Here is a 21,004-nt window from a genome sequence, read left to right on the forward strand (position 1 = left end):
AACCAGAATGACTGTTCGCCCCCCTTGTCTTCTGGTACGCTTGCTGAAGCTCCTTTATTTTCATGCGGCGCTGTTGGTTGTCCCTGGTGTAGCCCTTCTCCCCCATGCCCTGTGCGATCTTGGCATAGATGTCAGCGTTTCTTCTGCTGGATCGGAGCTCTGCCTGCACAGACTTTTCTCCCCACACAGCAATCAGATCCACCACCTCCTGTGTACTCCATGCTGGAGCGCGTTTGCGTCCTTGAGTCTCCATGATTAGCTGTGCTGGCGAGCTCTCCACGCTGATCAAACAGGAAATGAAAATTCAAAAGTTCCCGGGGGCTTTAACAGAGGAGTGGCTGTTTCCTGTGTACCTGGCTGATGAGCAGTGGAGTTGAAAGTGTTCTCTAGAGCGGTCACAGTGGAGCACTGTGGGACACCTGGAGGCCAATTCATTCAAATTACACAACACAGTGTCTACACTATCCCCATGTCGACCCATGGATGTCGAATCAAGCACTATGCCTCTTGCGGAGGTGGAAGTCCACTTTACAGGCCACTTAAGTCGGCGGAAGGGACTCGTAGTGCACATACATTATCAGTTCGACTGAATGTGACTTATGTAGACCTAAGTTTGTAGTGTAGACCAGGCCTAACTCTTTTCCGTAGGTATTGTCATGAAGAACCTGAAGAGCAACTTTTTCAGGTTGGGGGTGGGAGTTATGAGAACTATGAATGGATAGATACTTCTCCCTTCCTCTTGGATGTATGTGTTCAGGTGGCAGCATGCCGTCTGTCAGATTTTGGCCCCTATAGTTTTCACCAACAGCTATACTGCACCTTCCCACTATCTCTAGGAAGAAGTCATGCTTTACTGATCTAGACCATCTTGGTGTATTTCACAAAATGAAATTCTAATTCTATTATAGAGAGTTTTTGCCTCCTTTTTAAATACTGGGCTTGCTTATTTTGAGCAAATTCAACCCTTTTGAAGATGAATAAAAACAGTGATCTAACAAAATGAGATATTTTATCCATTCTTGAAGAATCTACTGTGGATTTTGAGAGACAGCCTGTACTACTGTTTACTTGAAAATGTTTAAAATCAGGTCAGCAACAGCAGACCAGATTTTTCACTCTTTCTGGTCACATACTTCTTCAAAAACAAAAGTAAGAGCTTTACTTCTGTGTTAGTTGTACATTCCTATAACACCTCCCAAGGAGATCTCTTTAAAAATGCCCATCTTTTAAAGATTGCACTTCTTTGAGAGAAAAAACATTGCAGCAGATAGACGGATTGCAGAACAAAATTTCTATTGCTGAAAAAATATTGGTTGGGCCAACTGGGAATCTAGGGAGGAGGAGATTGTGACATGCAGTCTCTATGGTTTTATAAAAATATGGTAAGTGAATATAATGTAACTGGGATACGCTTCATGCAAAAGGTCTCTTGTAAAGTGTCATTACAAAGGTTATAATCTACTGAGTGTGATCATCCTATTTGTATAAATGTACTACTCTTGTATCTAAAACTAGAAATATAAAATACAACTCTGAGGGCCTATTGTAATTATGCAAAGTGGGCCATTAATGGTGGTTTGGGATCTTGATGGACTCCCATTAACCAAGACCATTGTCTGCAGATGGCTGTGTTTTACCTGTGAGTCTTCATTACCCACTTACCAGCACACACATATGCAGGAAGTCTTGCAGTGACATGTGGTCATGTCACCTGAACTGGAATCCATCTTTAACCTGGTGCTTTTCCAGTGAGGGGGGTGGAAACCCAGAGGGACAAAGGGTTCCCGCCTTAGGCAAAAGATATATAAAGGGGTAGGAACAGAACAAAGACAGAGAGGAGAGCCATCATGAAGAATCCCCTAGCTACCACCTAAGCTGGAACAAGAGCTGTACCAGGGGAAAGAATTGTGCCCAGGCCTGGAAGCAGGGCCGGATTAACTTTTTGTGGGCCCCCATTGGGGAAATAGGGCATGTGATGGGGGGCGGTCTGCAGAGTGAGGGGCCAGTTAGGGGCAATGAGAAGGAGTGGCCCCTTCTCATTGGAGTGGAGTGCAGAAGGAGTGGCCCCACTCAGCCCAGCACAAGGGCACTGTTTACAAACCCCAAACTGCTAGACGCACACTGGCCCGCCCAGCCCTGTGTTGCCAGCGTGCCCCTTCCACACTGCCCCCTGCCCAGTGCCCTGCCGTTATGCCAGCGTCCTCACCCAGAGACTTCCCCCACAGATCCCTATGCCCAGCACCCCCTGCCTAGAGACCCCTCCCGCTGACATCCCACCACAACTACACAGCACCCTGCACATCATACCCCCTGCCCAGCTCCCCCACCCACAGATCCCCTACTGTCCAGCACCCCCTTCACAGTCCCACCATCACAGCTGTACAGTGCCCCATATTCCTGAGGGAATTCTGCATCAAATTCTGTGCATAATATTTTAAAATTCAGATTTTTTTTTATAATAAACGTGGAAGCTCCACCATGGCAGTGGGGAGCACAGGCCACTGCCTGCATGGAGGTGGGAGAATACCCTGCAGCTTCCCCCACCCCCGCTGGGACAGGGACTTGGCAGTGAGACTGAACCTGACCCTGACACAGCACAAGGGCCATGCCTGCCACAGAAACACCCTGGGGCCCTGCCCCTTTTGTGCCAGGCACACCAGATGTGGGCAGGGAGGCTCAGCCCAGCAGTAGGATCCAAGTGCAGAGGGACTTAGTGTAGGGGTATCCAGATGGGGGTAAGAGGGTTCTGTGGGGGGAAGTCGGGGTGCAGGCAGCTCAGTGGGGATCTGGATGCACAGGGAGGTGCCAGGTGCAGGGGCAATGGGAGTCTGCAGGGGGGACCAAGTGAAAGTGGTTGGAGCTCAGCGGGAGGGGAGGGGGAGTCTGGGTGCAGGGGAAGTGGGGTTGTACTTAAAGTACTGCACAGGATCTTTTCAGGGGGAATAAGGCAAACGCCACATTCATTGGTAATACATGCATCAATCAACACTGTATCATATGCATATGATCTGTGTTACACTCATGCACACTCATACACACACAAACACACTCCGTCTTGTTGTTGTTACCAACTAGTTGCTCCCCTTAACTTCACTGGCCAGGTGAGTTAGATAGAGGAGGGGTGGAGCCGGGCTTCTGCCGATCTGGATCAATGCTCCGATGTTGACAAGACCCAGAGTTCTCTGCAAGACACCTCACATTTATAGCAGCTTCCCTCTCATGCAAATCTATACCAGATTCAAAATCAGTGTCCGTTGGTCCTTTGTACTGCTTCCTTCTGGGTGTTGTCCCAATACTGTTCAAAGAGGTTGTTTCCAAAAGCAGGTGCTGTTCAAAGAGGGTGTTTCCAAAAGAAGGTGCTTGATTCTAAACCACCCCACCTCCCCGAGGCCATCAATATGACTGCTCTTCTTTAGAGAGCCCACTTGACAAGTTTGATTGTCCTTCAGTCTGGCTTCCATCCCCTCTCCAACTAGCTGTCTGGAGGTGCTTGCCTTCCACACCTTGCTCGTTCACACCTCATTCATTTAATGTGCCAATTGATTAAGGGAGTGTGGGGAGGGGGAATCTTATTCTACTCCTAGCAAAAAGATATTTTTCTTCTACTTTAACTATCCTTAGGGGCTATAACATTATACCAAGGCTTAACACAAAGTTCTCTGTAAGTTTGTCTACATAGGAATCTGATACAAAGTTCCTATATCAAAGGACTTGATACAAAGTTGTATGAAAATAGCTTAATACAGGGTTATATGAAGAGGCATAATACAAAGTCATATGAAAGTTAGAGGTTATATATGGATAGGCTTAATACAAGGTTATATAGAGAGGCATAATACGAAGTCATGAAAGTTATGTGAAGATGCTTAATACAGAGATCTATCTACAGGGTTCATTTGGGTGGGGGTCTAGGTGTAGGTGGTTGGGACTCAGTGGGGAGGGTGTCTGGGGGGCTCACCGGGGTGGTACAGATGCAGGGGAGGTCGGGCTTGTCAGGGTGAGGGTTTGATGGGCCTGCTTAACAGAGGAGCCCCAGCTGCTGCCAAGGGGATCTGCATGCTGGGCCCCCGTTTCCCCTATCCCAGGGATCGGTAACCTTCGGCACATGGCCCACCAGGGTAAGCCCCCTGGCAGGCCGGACCAGTTTGTTTACTTGCCACATCCACAGGTTCGGCCAATTGTGGCTCCCTCTGGCCATGGTTTGCCGCTCCAGGCCAATGGGGGCTGTGAGAAGCCACGGCCAGCACATCCCTCGTCCTGCAGCCCCCCATTTGCCTGGAGCCGCGATCGGCCGAACCTGGCCCAGCCCACCAGGGGGCTTACCCTGGCGGGCCGCGGGCCGAAGGTTGCCGATCCCTGCCCTATCCCCTTCTCTTCCCCATCCCATGCCCCTTCCCCACCACTCCATCTCCTTCCCATCCCACCCCTTCCTTCCCCACTGCCTCTGTCCCCCTGCCCCACCATGGGCACTCACTGTTGTACAAGATGAAGGATGGTTCCCAGCACACAGAAGGGAGCTCAACCAGCACTAGGACCTGGAAGGTGGCGTCCAACTGCAAAGTCCCGGGAGCTGAGCAGCACCTTCTTTTTTCAGCCTGGCTGTGCAGCTCTACAGTCAGAGTAGGTATGCTCGTTCCACCCCCTTCCCCAAGGCCCCACCCCTGCCTCTTCTCTGCCTCCTCTCCCCAGGTGAGCATGCTGCGGCTGTGCTCCTCCCCCACCCTCCTGCCGGCAAACAGCTGATCGGCGGCAGGGAGGGGGAGGGTGGGAAGGGAGCAAGCTGTGAGAAGAGGCAGGGGAGGGGGAGCTTGGCTGCCCTACTGTAGCAGGAGCCTCACTGCCAGGAGCACCAAGTTTCTGCCCCCCGCAGGAGAGAGCAGGGGGCGGAGAAGAGTGGGCTTGGTCGGGGCCCCCTTGGAGTGTGGGCCCGTCTCCATGGTGCCAGTGGCTCCATGGTAAATCCGCTACTGCCTGGAAGGTGTCCAGTCTGAGAAAAAAAACTTACTGAAGCATCTCTGAGGGTGAAATTATCTGTATTCAGTTTGATTAGACATAGATTTGTGCATTTTATTTTATTTTGCTTGGTAACTTACTTTGTTCTGTCTGTTACTACTTGGAACCACTTAAATCCTACTTTCTGTATTTAATAAAATCACTTTTTACTTATTAATTAACTCAGAGTATGCATTAATACCTGGGGGAGCAAACAACTGTGCACATCTCTCTATCAGTGTTATAGAGGGAGAACAATTTATGAGTTTACCCCGCATAAGCTTTATACAGGGTAAAACAGATTTATTTGGGTTTAGACCCCATTGGGAGTTGGGCATCTGAGTGCTAAAGACAAGCACACTTCTGTGAGCTGTTTTCAGGTAAACCTGCAGCTTTGGGGCAAGTGATTCAGACCCTGGGTTTGTGTTGGAGCAAATGGGAGTGTCTGGCTCAGCAAGACAGGGTGCTGGAGTCCTGAGCTGGCAGGGAAAACAGGAGCAGAGGTAGTCTTGGTACATTAGGTGGCAGCTCCCAAGGGGGTTTCTGTGATCCAACCCATCACAGAGATGCTGATGATCTTGGACCCACAAGATATGTACCAAACATCACCATGATATGTTTGTACCCTGGTATCCTTTCTCCCATGTATGGTTTCTTTTCTTTACTTAAGCCCTGGTATTGCATATGCATAAGCAGAGTCTTACACCTGCACGGACTGCATCGACTTTAATAGATTCATAGATTCTAGGACTGGAAGGGACCTCGAGAGGTCATCGAGTCCAGTCCCCTGCCCGCATGGCAGGACCAAATACTGTCTAGACCATCCCTGATAGACATTTATCTAACCTACTCTTAAATATCTCCAGAGATGGAGATTCCACAACCTCCCTAGGCAATTTATTCCAGTGTTTAACCACCCTGACAGTTAGGAACGTTTTCCTAATGTCCAACCTAGACCTCCCTTGCTGCAGTTTAAGCCCATTGCTTCTTGTTCTATCCTTAGAGGCTAAGGTGAACAAGTTTTCTCCCTCCTCCTTATGACACCCTTTTAGATACCTGAAAACTGCTATCATGTCCCCTCTCAGTCTTCTCTTTTCCAAACTAAACAAACCCAATTCTTTCAGTCTTCCTTCATAGGTCATGTTCTCAAGACCTTTAATCATTCTTGTTGCTCTTCTCTGGACCCTTTCCAATTTCTCCACATCTTTCTTGAAATGCGGTGCCCAAAACTGGACACAATACTCCAGCTGAGGCCTAACCAGAGCAGAGTAGAGCAGAAGAATGACTTCTCGTGTCTTGCTCACAACACACCTGTTAATACATCCCAGAATCATGTTTGCTTTTTTTGCAACAGCATCACACTGTTGACTCATATTTAGCTTGTGGTCCACTATAACCCCTAGATCCCTTTCTGCCGTACTCCTTCCTAGACAGTCTCTTCCCATTCTGTATGTGTGAAACTGATTTTTTCTTCCTAAGTGGAGCACTTTGCATTTGTCTTTGTTAAACTTCATCCTATTTAACTCAGACCATTTCTCCAATTTGTCCAGATCATTTTGAATTATGACCCTGTCCTCCAAAGCAGTTGCAATCCCTCCCAGTTTGGTATCATCCGCAGACTTAATAAGCGTACTTTCTATGCCAATATCTAAGTCGTTAATGAAGATATTGAATAGAGCCGGTCCCAAAACAGACCCCTGCGGAACCCCACTCGTTATGCCTTTCCAGCAGGATTGGGAACCATTAATAACAACTCTTTGAGTACGGTTATCCAGCCAGTTATGCACCCACCTTATAGTAGCCCCATCTAAATTGTATTTGCCTAGTTTATCGATAAGACTTTAATGAGGCTCCGGATGCATGGGTGCATTTGCAGGCTTGGGGCCTTATATTATCAGCTGGTTAGGGAAGGGGCCTGTCTCATCACGTGTCATAAATTCCCTAGCATGCGATTAGCACTATGTAAGTGATAATAAATGCTATACCCATAATCCATTTTTGACTGCTGCTTGAACTTAAGTTCCCACAGCATATGCGTTATATGCGAATCTGTCAGCCCTCATTAGCTAGGAAAGATGGAGCGTTTGAATCTCAGCCAAAACCTAAAGGGGTCAGCTTTTTTTTTTTTTTTTTTTTTTTTTTTTAAGCTCAAGTGACGTTCTGGACCATCATGGTATCTTCGGTGTCTATTACAAATTTCAGGCTGAGTATGAAGTGTGACTGTTGAATGGATGTTCTACTGGGGTGACAGGGAAAAAATTCTGTGCTAATTTTTATTATATTTTTCAGCTTCTCTACAGTGTTCATGATTGTAATATCTGAGTGCCTCATTATCGTTTATTAACTTATCCTATTAACCTTCTTGGGGAAATATATTTATAGATTGGGAAACTGAGAAACAGAAAATAAATGATTGCCGTGGTTAGAGCCGGGAACAGAACCCTGATTTTGTGAGCCCAAGTCAGCAGCCTTAAATTCCCCCCCAGCGTGAGGTACAAGACATGCTGAGGGTCAGTATGGAGGTGTGGAAGAAGCGTATGCTGAGAGACACTGATTGATTGATTCTAGTTGGGTGCTCAAAGTATCTTACTTTTAATGAGCAGTAACAAAGAACAAAACTTATTTTACCACATCAAAAACTTCAGAAGTATGGGGGGAGGGGGGGGAGGTAACTAATGTAGTGTCCTCTGAAACCGTTGTATCAAAGTGACATACTTGTCATGTGTGTTTTATAATATACAACTTATATAATCAATTAGAATTATTCAATAACCAGTGCATTTTGAAACTCTCTTTGCAAAAAATTGTCAGTTAAAATAACCCAATTCCTCTTGTATGTATTTTTTTTTTGTTAGTGAAGCTAGAGAGTCTGCTTCAAAGGATTGATTGTGGCATCACCATACTTCTTTGACATTGCTTTCATCTGTGCAGCATTTGCTCCTGTTTTATCAAATTCAGGGTTAGATCCTCAGCTAGTGTAAATTGGCATAGCTCTATTGAAATCCATGAAGCTACACCAATTTATTCCAGCTGAAGATCTGGGCCACAGTTTTTGATATTAATTTTATTTTGTAGTGTGAGATGGTGGTGGTGGGAGTGGAGGGAGAGATGGGGCGGAGGAGGCTTCTGTTATTTGTCATATGTCTTCTCTTTCCTCCTTCAAATAACCAATTGGTCTGGGGGGAGGGGTAGGTTGAGACATATCTGAAAGGATGGAAAGCAAGAAAGCCTTCTATCTTTTTCTTATTTCCTAGTCTTTTTTTTTTTTTTTTTTTTGCTTCCTGTACTGGAAACATAGATTCCAGTGCTTCAGCTGTTAATCCCAAGGAACCTGGAAGAAACAAACCTTAAAGCACGAGAGGAAAGAATTAGGAGAATAAAAAAAGAGAAGAGTCTTTTACAGCCACGTTCAGCCTAAGGCCAGGTTCCTGGAGGATGGACTTCATATCCCAATGGAAATTCCCTTGTTGTGCCACTTATCTTATAGTTGATAACCCCCTTCCCTCACTCTTTCCTGTGGTGGATTTTTTTTGGGGGGGTGGGGTGGGTGGAGAGGAGATAGTGTTCTATTTGATAGCCAGCTCTTCAATTAGGGACCTGTCTTTCTGTTTGTTCTTGTAAATAAATTCTAGCTTACTTTCTTCATAATAATAATAATAAAAGATCCCAGCCTTCAGAATCTTCCAATATTAGCAAAATAGTGTTGAGGCTCTCGTCTTGTAAGAGTGGCTACTTGAAAGAAGCAAATGGAGGCAGCCTGGATTTATTGAAGCCCAAGCAGTGAAATTAGTTCTTTAAGCTTGGGAATGGCTTCTTGAGGGTCAGCATATCCTAATTAGGTGCCATGACCAGATAGAAGCTTTGGTGTGTCTCAAAAACAGGAAAGCGCCAGTAGTGTAGGCCTCCTTTTGGAAGTCTTGAACTATGCCGGACATTACTGTCTCTCAAGTGCTGGGAGAAGTAATTGTTTGATTAGGGGTAATGCCGCTGAATAAGAATGGTTAATGAAAAAGGAAGCCAGTGACCACAGGTATTCCGATTACTGATATACCATTCTAGTGATATGCTGTAGAAGTGCCTCGGTAAACAACAAACTCTTTCCCGGATCTCAGCAGAGATGCCTCTGTTTTGTACCTTTGGTTTGACCTGTTAAGAGATTGGCACAAATGTTTTCTTGAGGAATTGAAGGGAAGCTGGGGGGGTGGGGAGCGAAGCAAGAAAACTAACTTTTTGTGGTTTTGTTTTGTTTTGTTTTTTTATTTCAGGGTCTACTTACAGTGTGCTGTCCATAATGCCATCTGATTCCGAAAGTAGCAGTTCTCTCAGTAGCATTGGTGAGTAAAGTATTATATGGAAGAGCTTAAAGTGTACGCTTTTCAGTGGGGTATACATTTTAAATAGTCACTATTGGAAGGATGAATGGATCCCTCCGGGTTTTGCATAGTAACAAATGTTGAATGTATGTTGAACTATGAGCGTGAACTGCATATGTCTGCACAATGATAAAGCATATACTCCATTTGTATTGCAGGGACAAACGTTTTTATAGCTAAACGTAATTGCTTAGCAATGAGCAGCCAATAAAATCTGTTTAAAATCATCTGAGTTACATGACATAACTAAGTTTATATATATTAAATGACCATAATAACAGCAGTGTTGTTATAATGGTACCTGTGTATTTTAACTTGTAGGTCATAATCAGATATAAAAAAAAAAAACCCTGAAAAAGAGAATGAAAACTAGTTTAGCTAAAGTTATCCAACTCTTTAAACTTTGTCCAGTTGCTGCAGAACTTCAGGAGTGACTGTAATATTCCTTTTGTTCTTAATAGGATTGGTTACTTTACTTTCTTGTACGTTTTTAAGAGAGTGGGGGTGAAAATGATATTTAGGAAGTTGGAGGGAGTGAAGTGTGGTCTAAAATAAAAATGAGCTGAAATAGCGAGCTTGGCTACCAGTTTATTCAGCTTTCCATGTATACAAATAAAATGTTTGTGAAATTTGCATAAAAGTGATTAATCTTAAATAGAGGTCATGGACTCCTGCGTTTTAAAGTTCCAGTGTTGCATCAGACATCTGTAGATTTCTCTGACAGCACAAGACAAGTCAGTTGCCTGTTAAAGTTCAATCCAATGTCTAAAGACGTCCTTTAACTCCAACATGCAAGAACAAGATTTCAGTCTTGACTAAAACTATTTGCTGAAATAATGGAAAGATGTGACACTGCAAATTGTTTTCAAGACTAAACTTGCATGGTGGCTGCCAGCATATGGAAGCTGTGTACGTTTTTATTTTTAAAAAGAAAAACATATATTCAATCTGTTTCTTGGCAAAAGAAACTTTTTAGTACTGTAGATGGACATACTAAATGGTTGGAATAGGATTATTTAAATTTTGCAGTTTTGATAATTTTAATAGAGAAGAGATGAGTGGATTAAAAGTTGTCTTTTGAGAGTATAAAAACATTTTACATCACTCCTTCTCCAGCAGTGTATCCCGGCAAGCTATACATAATGTGCCTTCCATTTTCCTACTACCTGTCTGTCAGGTGCGTATTTTCTGAAAATGCAGGGGGGGGGGGGAGGGATTTGTGTGACTGGCCTTGATGCAGCTGCAATCACATCATTTTTTTTTCCATTTCTGTTCTAAATAATTTGTCATCTTGTGATTTATACTGTCATCCAAACCAGGGTATCATCATATGAAAGTGTTTTGTGAAATACAGCTATTTTCCTTTGGAATTACTGTTATTCCAGCCACTAGCTCAGTGCCTACAATAAGAATAACAGAAAAGAGATCTTTGTGATCTTGTTGTAACTCAGCACTATTTTTATTTGGATTTTATTAATGTCACTTTTTTAAAATAAGTTGCAGAAATTCCATGCCTTAGTGCAGGTTTAGGGCATGTCTATAGACTTCAGGTCTTTCCGATATTTTTTGCAGAACTCAGGCTTATGTTCAAAAAAAAATTTTTTTTTCTAGCTCTTCTGGATACAAAGATGTACTTCTGCTAAATGTGGACCAATGTAGTCCTGTCATCTAGAGTCTGTAGTTAACCACAAACAGTAGCCCTGAGTCATGAACTGCCACATTTCAAATGTTGTTAACACTGAAACTTAATAGTGGCATCTCATATGCCAACATATTAATTATTTCACTGTTGCTTGCTTTTAACAGAAATAAGCAGCTGTTTTATTTTACCCAATGTGGTTGGATTCATTTGCCAGACGTTTCACAGGAAGTTTCACAAGAATGAAACTGCAAATGTTAGCTACAAATACTCATATTGTCTATTAATGTTTTGTGTGTTCATCCTCCCACTGTGGACGGAGTAGAACCCTAATTTATTAGGTAGGAACTGGTAATAACTGGGGGAAAGGGGAATGAAAGAGCTCATGTAGGTAGGAGAATTAAAAAAAAAAAAAAAAAAAGAGGTAAATTAAAGCTAATACGTAAAACAGCTCAGCAGTATAAATAATTAAGGACCCAATCCAAAGCCTGTTGAACTCAATGGGAGTCTTTCTGTTGAATTCAATGTACTTTGGAACAGAGTCTTACTTTTAAAATTACAGTGGATTGTTCCTAAACTCTGCAAAATCCAGAGGAAAATTCTTCAGAATGTGACAAGATCTTCCTTACCTATCCAGTGGTCCAAGATATGACCCAGGGTCTTGATGCAGAGTTCTTGCAAACTACTTTCATTTTGACACTAAAGTCCATGTTGCTCTGTGACAATTTGACTTGTGTATTTAGTTAAAGGACACAAACCTCTTCAGGGGATGCCTCGATCCTATTAAGAATTGGCAATGATGGAACATCTCTTAACATGGACTGAACGCGGTCTATTAAAGATGTTGAACGATCAATATTTGTAGTTTTAGGATTCTTCATAGTTCAGCTTCCTTGAAATAATTTAGTAAGTGTAGTGTATATAGTGCACAGGTAAATGAACTCACTTTGTTGTTTGAAGCTGACACTTGTTAATTCTGCAGCCAGACTGTAGGGCACAACATTCTGTTCATTTATGTAACTGTAATTTGTATCCAGTCACTTTTCCCCCTCTAAGCAGGGAATAATATTTTCATTGTATTCTTATGGAACAGTGGATATTTTTGCCTCTTAATTACCAGCATATAGGAAAAAGCTCTTTATGTTTGCAAGTCACCTCACAACTACAGCTAAATTCTTTTAACACTGTTTGATTTGTTGAGTGACAAGCCATCACAACTGAAACTGTTTGCATGCCAGCACCCTGAAGGCTTCATATGGCTTCCTTGAATGGAATCCTAGCGGTTACTAAGTTGCCACAGTGTTTCAGAAATTACATGTAACAATGTATACTGAAATAAATTTTCACTAATAGAACATTCTGTGCAATGAAACTGACAGATTTTGTATGTGAAATGCTCACAATATGGAAGAAAGGGAAAAGTAATCTGTTAGAAATGTCCTCTGGATGAAATGTAAATCTTCAAACAGATCCACTTTGGCATCAGTTTGGGTGTGTGTGTATGTATGTATATATGTAGGTTTCTTGAATCCACCTGTTTCTCTTTCATGGGGGAAAGAGAGGTTCATCTAGGATCCATATTTTACAAAATTTTAGTTCCGCTCCACTTGATTATGTCAAATAGGGCTCAGAACTGGGACTACTAATTGCTGGAGGCAAATACAGAAGATTTGAGAGCTTCTAATAAGGCCTCAGGGAAGCACGTGAGAGAGAAACCCAAATCCTGCCCCAAGCCACCTAGAAGAGAGATGATCTAACCTTGGACCCTGCTTGTGGTCTCCATATTTCATAGCAGCCTGTAGCCTAATATGTCTTTTAAATCTGAATCACTTCTCTCTTTCCCCCACCCCCCCATCCTCCCCTTCCCTGACTGTTGAAATGGAGAAGATTCTTTCTTAGTCTTTCCAGCCCAGAGCATCCTGGCTGCCTTGGGGTGGTGGTATCTGCTGCCCTCCCCTGTCTTCATTAGGTGATCCTGTCCTGAAATAGCTCGAATAAATTGAGACAGAGTAAAACTGAAAAGATTCTTGTTAATTTCACAGCTGCCACAGGATTCTGAATAGCATCAGTGAAACTGATCAGTGTCTTGGGAAAGCTCTGGAACAATCAGCGGATTCAGAAAGAGAGTTCTTCTTTGAGTGATTGCTTATGTGTATTCCACAGTAGGTGTGCATGCTCGCCATGTGCACCGGTGCCGGAAGTTTTTCCCTTAGCAATACCCGTACTGGGGGAGCACCGCGGCGACCCCTGGAGTGGCGCCTGCATATCGCGCTATAAGGGGAGCGACGTGCTCCCCGCACCCTCAGTTCCTTCTTGCCGCCAGTGAAGGTAGTCGGAACTTTGTGCTCCAGCTCTGCTGCAGCCTTTCTTCTCGACCTTAGTGGTTCCATTCGTGGATTGTTTCTTCAGTTGTTAGTGTGTGCTCGGGGCATGCCCCATTCCCCAGGCTTCAAGTCATGCGACTCCTGTCGCCGTTCTATGCCTAGGAGTGACCCGCACGCTGAGTGTCTCCGCTGCCTGGGTGAGACTCACATCAGTGACCGTTGTAAGATCTGCAGGTCGTTCAAGCCAAGGATCAAGAAGGAGAGAGACATTAGATTTCGAGCACTCCTGATGGAGTTGGTGCTGGCCCCAACTCCGGCGCGCCAAATGGACTCGGCACCCGCCGCCGCGTCGTCGGTGCGTAGCGAGGCCCCCTCGACCAGCTGGCACTGGCCTCCCTCCAAGAAACAGGGGAAGGGCCCTACCTCGCAGCGGTGCAGAGACAAGGAAAGAGGGGAGGCTGGTCCCGCGTTGAGCAGCCTGGCGCCGTCCGTGCGCGCATCCCCACCGGTACAGATGCCGTCGACACCGGAGGCAATGCAGGCTCTGAAAGTCATTGAGCCTGCCGGTTCTGGGCACACAGTACCAGGGACGGGCCCCTGGTACTGCGGCAAGCCTCCTTTGCGTGCCCACCAACCCTCCTCGATGGGACGCAGTTCCCATTCCGAGGACCCCTCCCCGCACTGCTTGGCGCCGCAACCAATCTTCCTGTAGTTCACGCCCGCCCTTGACGCCGGCCAGGCCATCCGGGTTGCCAGCCGGCCGGGAATCTCGGGGACCCTCGACGCCACCTGTCAGCGAGCGTAGGCACCGAGAGAGGCACCAGGATCATTCCCCTTTGCGGTGCTACTACCGCAGCCGCTCTCGACGGGATAGACGTCGTCGTTCCAGTTCCACTTCCCGCTCGCCTAGACGTCACGCTTGAGACTCCCCCCGCGATGCCTCGGCGCAGAGACACCAGACCTCCCGACGCCGTCACGAGTACCGAAGCAGCACTTCGGGCAGGTACCGTTCCTCGATGTCGAGGTCCAGGTCCTGAGGGAGATGGCGTTGCAGGCACCGCCACTCCTACCGCTCTCATGAGACCGTGCACTCGACGGTGACCTCGGCCTCAGCACCCAGCCGCCCATCCTCAGTCCGCGCGGATCAATCGGGGCAGGTAGCGCCACCGGGCTCCCAGCTGGGTCAGTGGCAAGGGGTCCCGTGGCAAGGGCAGTAGTGCCAATGGGCTCCGTGGCCACCGATGCCTGCCGAGACGGGGGCCCGCTTGGTTGCTGGAGCATCTCAGGCTCCATCGGCCTCGTCCGGCCATCTAAGAGACAAGCCGGCGGGCCACAAGTCAGCAGATCCGTGCCCGGACTCTGATCTGGGGCTCGACCCCCCGGTACCGACTGAGGTCCTCGGCTCCGTGCGGGCCCTCTCCCTGGCACCGGACGACACCATAACGGCGCCTCCACCTTCAGTCCCACAGGAGGACTTCAAGGTGCACCAAGACCTGCTAAAGCGGGTGGCTTCCAGCCTCCAGCTGCAGGCTGAGGAGATGGAGGGCCCACCCGATTCCCTCTTCAACGTGTTGTCTCCCTTGGCACCGGGCCGCTTGGCTCTGCCCCTGCACCAGGGTATAGCCAACATTTCTAACATCCTGTGGCAAACTCCTGCCTCCTTGGCCCCAATCTCCAAGAAGGCTGAAAGGAAGTACTTTGTGCCGGCCACGGACCGCAAATACCTCTATTCCCACCCGGCACCTAACTCGCTTGTGGTAGAGTCGGTGAACCACAGGGAGTGATAGGGCCAGCCCGCACCCACCCCCAAAAATAAGGACGCCAAACAACTGGACTCCTTCAGTAGAAAGCTTTATTCCTCTGCGAGTTTCCAGCTTAGGGTAGCCAACCACCAGGCCTTACTGAGCAGATATGACTTTAACCTTTGGGAGTCTCTGCCTAAGTTTGAGACCCTCCTCCCAGATCAGGACAGGAAGGACTTCAAGGCTCTGGTGGAAGAGGGGGTGGCGGCAGCAAAAACGGCCCTGCAAGTGGCATCAGATGCAGCTGACATTGCAGCCTGCTCAATGGCTTTCGCGATTTCCATGCGTAGGGCGTCGTGGCTCCTCTTGTCGGGTCTGTTGTCGGAGGCCCAATCCCTTATGCAAGACCTTCCGTTTGATGGAAAAGCGCTCTTTGTGGACCAGACGGATGTCAGGCTGCATGGGATGAAGGATTCCCGTACCACCCTGCAGACCTTGGGCCTCTGCGTCCCGCCAGCTAAGGAGAAGGCCAGGCCGCAACCGTCGGCTCAACCTGCGAGGAGCAGATACGAGCCCCTGTATAAGAGACAGAAGGACCAAAAATGCCGGTCTCAGTGGCAGTCCCGCTCCGCCCCGCAGCCTGGACCCTCTAAGGGCAAGAGGCAGGGAAGAGGCGGTTTTGACTATTTGTAGGGGGGCACTGGGCCAGTTGCCAGGGAGTCCCCCCGGTTAATAAAGTTTGTGTTCTGCAACTGTTTGTCTGCCTTCCACGTGGCGTGGTCCTGTATAACATCAGACCAGTGGGTCCTCAGCACCATTTCCAGGGGCTACATGTTGCAGTTCACCTCACCCCCACCAAACCACCCACCCTCCCCGGTAGTCCCGGGGGACCCGGAGCATGCCCTCCTCCTAGGTCAGGAGGTGGACCGTCTACTGCACCTGGGGGTGGTGGAAAGAGTACCAGTAGAATTCCAAGGCAAACTCCTGGTACTTCCTGATCCCGAAGGCCAAAGGGGGCCTCAGGCCCGTTTTTTGGCCCGCTCCAAGTTCTGCATGGTGTCCCTGGCCTCTATTATCCCCTCCCTGGACCCGGGGGACTGGTATGCATCCCTGGACCTCCAGGACGCATACTTTCACATCCATATTTTCGAGGGGCACAGGTGCTTTCTTCGCTTCCTAGTAGGGTTAGACCACTATCAGTTTGCGGTCTTCCCTTTTGGCCTATCCATAGCACCCAGGGTTTTTACGAAGTGTATGGCCGTGGTAGCGGCCTACCTCAGGTGGGAGGGGGGGTCCAGATCTTCCCATACCTGGACGATTGGCTTCTCAAGGGCGACTCGCATTCTGAGGTAAAGACCCACGTGGGACTGCTCCTCTCGACATGTGCTGGTCTCGGCCTAGTGGTGAACGAGACCAGATCAACCTTAGTTCCATTTCAGTGCATAGAGTTCATTGGAGCGCTACTGGACTCCTCGAGGGCCACAGCCTCTCTCCCCCTAGACAGGTTCGAGGCACTGAGAGATCTCATCGCCTCGGTCACGGCCTTCCCGGTGACGACGGCGAGAGCGTGCCTTCGAATTCTGGGCCACATGGCGGCATGTACGTACGTGGTCCGCCATGCCAGACTCCGAATGAGGCCCCTTCAGCTCTGGCTAGCCTCCCAGTTCTCTCAGGCCCGGGACGGGTTGGACAAGATCCTCACGGTTCCGTCCCCGATACTGGCTTCCCTTCAATGTTGGTCTTACCCGAGCAATATGCTGCAAGGGATTCCGTTTCGGTATGCCAGCCTTTCTGTACACTAGACCCCCTGTGCCGCAATGGGACCTAAACCCGGTTTTGTCCCGACTCACGGGGGCCTCCCTTTGAACCCCTGGCCACGTGTTCCTGGTCTCACCTCTCGTAGAAGGTGGTCTTCCTTGTAGCGATCACGTCGGCCCGATGCGTCTCGGAACTTAGGGTATGTCTACACTACAGGATTAATTCGAATTTATATAATTCGAATTTAGGAAACCGATTTTATAAATTCGAATGTATTCGGCCACACTAGGCACCATTAATTCGGTGGTTTGCGTCCAAGCTACCATAGTAGCATCGATTTCCAGAGCGTTGCATTGTGGGTAGCTTTTACATAGCTATCCCATAGTTCCCGCAGTCTCCACCCCCCTTGGAATTCTGGGTTGAGACCCCAGTGCATGATGGGGCAAAAAACATTGTCGCAGGTAGTTCTGGGTACAGCCTCCCCCTCCCTCCCTGAAAGCAACGGCAGACAACCATTTCGCGCCTTTTTTCCTGAGTGAACTCTGCAGACTCCATTCTGCATCAAGCATGGATCCCGTTGTGCTCCAGAACGCAGTCTTGAACATTATAAACACCTCGCGCTTTCTCGTGGAGTTTATGCTTACACAGGACCAGAAAAAAGAGGCGAGGAGGAGGAGGCGGCGATTGCAGCGCAGCGACCAGCGTGATGAGGACATGGACACGGACACAGAATTCTCTGAGACCGCGGGCCCCGGTGCTTTGGAGATTATGATGTTAATGGGCCAGGTTATAGGCTTTGAACGCCGATTCTGGGCCCGGGAAACAAGCACAGACTGGTGGGACCGCATAGTGTTGCAGGTGTGGGACGATTCCCAGTGGCTGAGAAACTTTCGCATGCGTAAGGGCACTTTCATGGAACTTTGTGACTTGCTTTCCCCTGCCCTGAAGCGCCAGAATACCAAGATGAGAGCAGCCCTCACAGTTGAGAAGCGAGTGGCGATAGCCCTGTGGAAGCTTGCAACGCCAGACAGCTACCGGTCAGTCGGGAATCAATTTGGAGTGGGCAAATCTACTGTGGGGGCTGCTGTGATGCAAGTAGCCAAAGCAATCACGGAGGTGCTGCTACGAAAGGTAGTGACTCTGAGAAATGTGCAGGTCATAGTGGATGGCTTTGCTGCAATGGGATTCCCTAACTGTGGTGGGGCAATAGATGGAACCCATATTCCTATCTTGGCACCGGAGCACCAGGGTACCCAGTACATAAACCGCAAGGGGTACTTCTCAATGGTGCTGCAAGCACTTGTGGATCACAAGGGACGTTTCACCAACATCCATGTGGGCTGGCCGGGAAGGGTTCATGACGCTCGCGTCTTCAGGAACACCAATCTGTTTAAACGGCTGCAGCAAGGGACTTACTTTCCGGACCAGAAAATAACCGTGGGGGATGTTGAAATGCCAATTGTTATTCTTGGGGACCCAGCCTACCCCTTAATGCCATGGCTCATGAAGCCATACACAGGCAGCCTGGACAGGAGTCAGGAGTTGTTCAACTACAGGCTGAGCAAGTGCAGAATGGTGGTAGAATGTGCATTTGGCCGTTTAAAAGGTCGCTGGCGATCCTTATTGACTCGCTCAGACCTCAGCCAAACCAATATCCCCATTGTTATTACTGCTTGCTGTGTGCTTCACAATCTCTGTGAGAGCAAGGGGGAGACCTTTATGGCAGGGTGGGAGGCTGAGGCAAATCGCCTGGCTGCTGATTACTCGCAGCCAGACACCAGGGCGATTAGAAGAGCACACGATGAAGCGCTGCGCATTAGGGAAGCTTTGAAAACCAGTTTCATGACTGGCCAGGCTACAGTGTGAAATTTATGTTTGTTTATCCTTCCTGAAAACCCGCCCCCTTTATTGACTCATTCTCTGTAAGGAACCCACCCTTCCCCCTTCCCCCAGCTTGCTTTCAAAGGAAATAAAGTCACCATTGTTTAAAAATCATTTATTCTTTATTAATTGATTATAAAAAGAGGGAGAGAACCTGAGTGGGGTTTGGGAGGAGGATCAGCGGGAAGGAAAAGCCCAGTAAAAAAAGGTTAAGAAAATGGCAGCCTTTTGCTTGGGCTGTCCACTGGGGTGGAATGGGAGGGTGTACGGAGCCTCCCCCCCCGTGTTCTTACACATCTGGGTGTGGAGGCTATGGAACATGGTGAGGAGGTAGGGGGGTTATACAGGGGCTGTAGCGGCACAGAACCTGAGTGGGGTTTGGGAGGAGGATCTGCGGGAAGGAAAAGCCCAGTAAAAAAAGGTTAAAAAAATGGCAGCCTTTTGCTTGGGCTGTCCACTGGGGTGGAATGGGAGGGTGTACGGAGCCTCCCCCCCCGTGTTCTTACACGTCTGGGTGTGGAGGCTATGGAACATGGTGAGGAGGTAGGGGGGTTATACAGGGGCTGTAGCGGCACTCTGTTCTCCAGCAGCCGTTCCTGAAGCTCCACCAGACGCCGGAGCATGTCTGTTTGCTCACGCAGCAGCCCCAGCGTTGCTTCCCGACTCCTCTGATCTTCCTGCCGCCACCTCTCATCTCGAGCGTCTCTCCTCTCCTCACGTTGGTCCCTTCTGTCCTCACGTTGGTCCCTCATGTCCTCACGTTGGTCCCTCCTGTCCTCACGGTCACTGGCTTCTTTCCTATACTTGCAAACCGTCTCCTTCCACTCATTCAGATGAGCTCTTTCATTCCTGGTGGATTGCATGATTTCGGAAAACATCTCTTCTCTCGTCTTTTTTTTACGACGCCTTATCTGGGATAGCCTTCGGGAAGGAGGAGGGAGGCTTGAAACATTTGCACCTGCTGGAGGGAGTGAAAAAAGGAGAGAATTTTTTTAAAAGATACATTTTTCAGAACAATGCTTATACTCTTTCACGGTGTATACTATTCACATTACATAGCACATGTGATTTCTGTGCAAGGTCGCATTTTGCCTCTTAATATTGAGTGCCTGTGGCTTTGCTGCTAGAGATCACAGACGCAGGTCGGGGCAACAGAATTCACCTTGCATGCTGCCATGGTAAGCCACTGTCTTTAGGCTTCTGCGCCCTGCTTTCCCACATACCAAGCAAAGCCCGTTGTGCTGCAGTTTTCCTGTTAGCTTGTTTTCTGCTGCTGAAGGTTAACACCCCCCCCCCCATCCAATTCTCTGGGATGAGTGCTTTCTCCCTCCCCCCACCGCGTGGCTGGTATCAGGGAAGATCCCTGCAGGAACCAAACTAACACCCCCCCCCCACCCGCCATGAATTCTCTGGGATGAGTGCTTTCTCCCTCCCCCCACCGCGTGGCTGGTATCAGGGAAGATCCCTGCAGGAACCAAACTAACACCCCCCCCCCCACACCCGCCATGAATTCTCTGGGATGAGTGCTTTCTCCCTCCCCCCACCGCGTGGCTGGTATCAGGGAAGATCCCTGCAGGAACCAAACTAACACCCCCCCCCCCCCCACCCGCCATGAATTCTCTGGGATGAGTGCTTTCTCCCTCCCCCCACCGCGTGGCTGGTATCAGGGAAGATCCCTGCAGGAACCAAACTAACACCACCACCCCCACACCCGCCATGAATTCTCTGGGATGAGTGCTTTCTCCCTCCCCCCACCGCGTGGCTGGTATCAGGGAAGATCCCTGCAGGAACCAAACTAACACCACCCCCCCCCCCCCCCACCCGCCATGAATTCTCTGGGATGAGTGCTTTCTCCCTCCCCCCACCGCCTGGCTGGTATCAGGGAAGATCCCTGCTAGCAAAACGCGAAAAGCTCTGGGCCAATCCTCCCCCCCCCCCCCTTTGCACTTGGCTAAATGCAGGGAAGGATTTCTTTTCAGCCACAGGCAAACAGCCCAGTAGGAACGGCCACCTCAGTCCCCTTAATTAAATTCCCTTATTTCAACCAGGTTACCCTAAGCGATATCACTCTCCTGAGGATTACACAGCAAGATAAAGAACGGATGTTGCTTGAATGCCAGCAAACACCGGGACCATACGCTGCCAGGCTCTGTCAGGCAATGATACCAGATTACTTGCTACTAGCATGGCGTGGTCAAGTGTCCTACCATGGAGGACGGAATAAGGCTGCACTGCCCAGAAACCTTGTGGCAAGGCTTTTGGAGTACCTCCAGGAGAGCTTCATGGAGATGTCCC

The 21,004-nt window shown here is 48.3% G+C and overlaps 1 protein-coding gene across 1 annotated transcript in view; it reads left to right on the forward strand.

The window, feature by feature from the left end:
* The window catches only part of DLG5 (discs large MAGUK scaffold protein 5), a 207,015-nt gene that overhangs the window by 77,350 nt on the left and 108,661 nt on the right, over positions 1-21,004 (forward strand). Inside the window, exon 2 of the mRNA XM_065408068.1 lies at positions 9,258-9,326. Within this exon, the coding sequence (XP_065264140.1) occupies positions 9,258-9,326 (69 nt within the window). The remainder of the gene's footprint in view (positions 1-9,257; positions 9,327-21,004) is intronic.

Source organism: Emys orbicularis, chromosome 7, assembly GCF_028017835.1.
Source record: "Emys orbicularis isolate rEmyOrb1 chromosome 7, rEmyOrb1.hap1, whole genome shotgun sequence".
NCBI classification, from domain to species: domain Eukaryota; kingdom Metazoa; phylum Chordata; order Testudines; family Emydidae; genus Emys; species Emys orbicularis.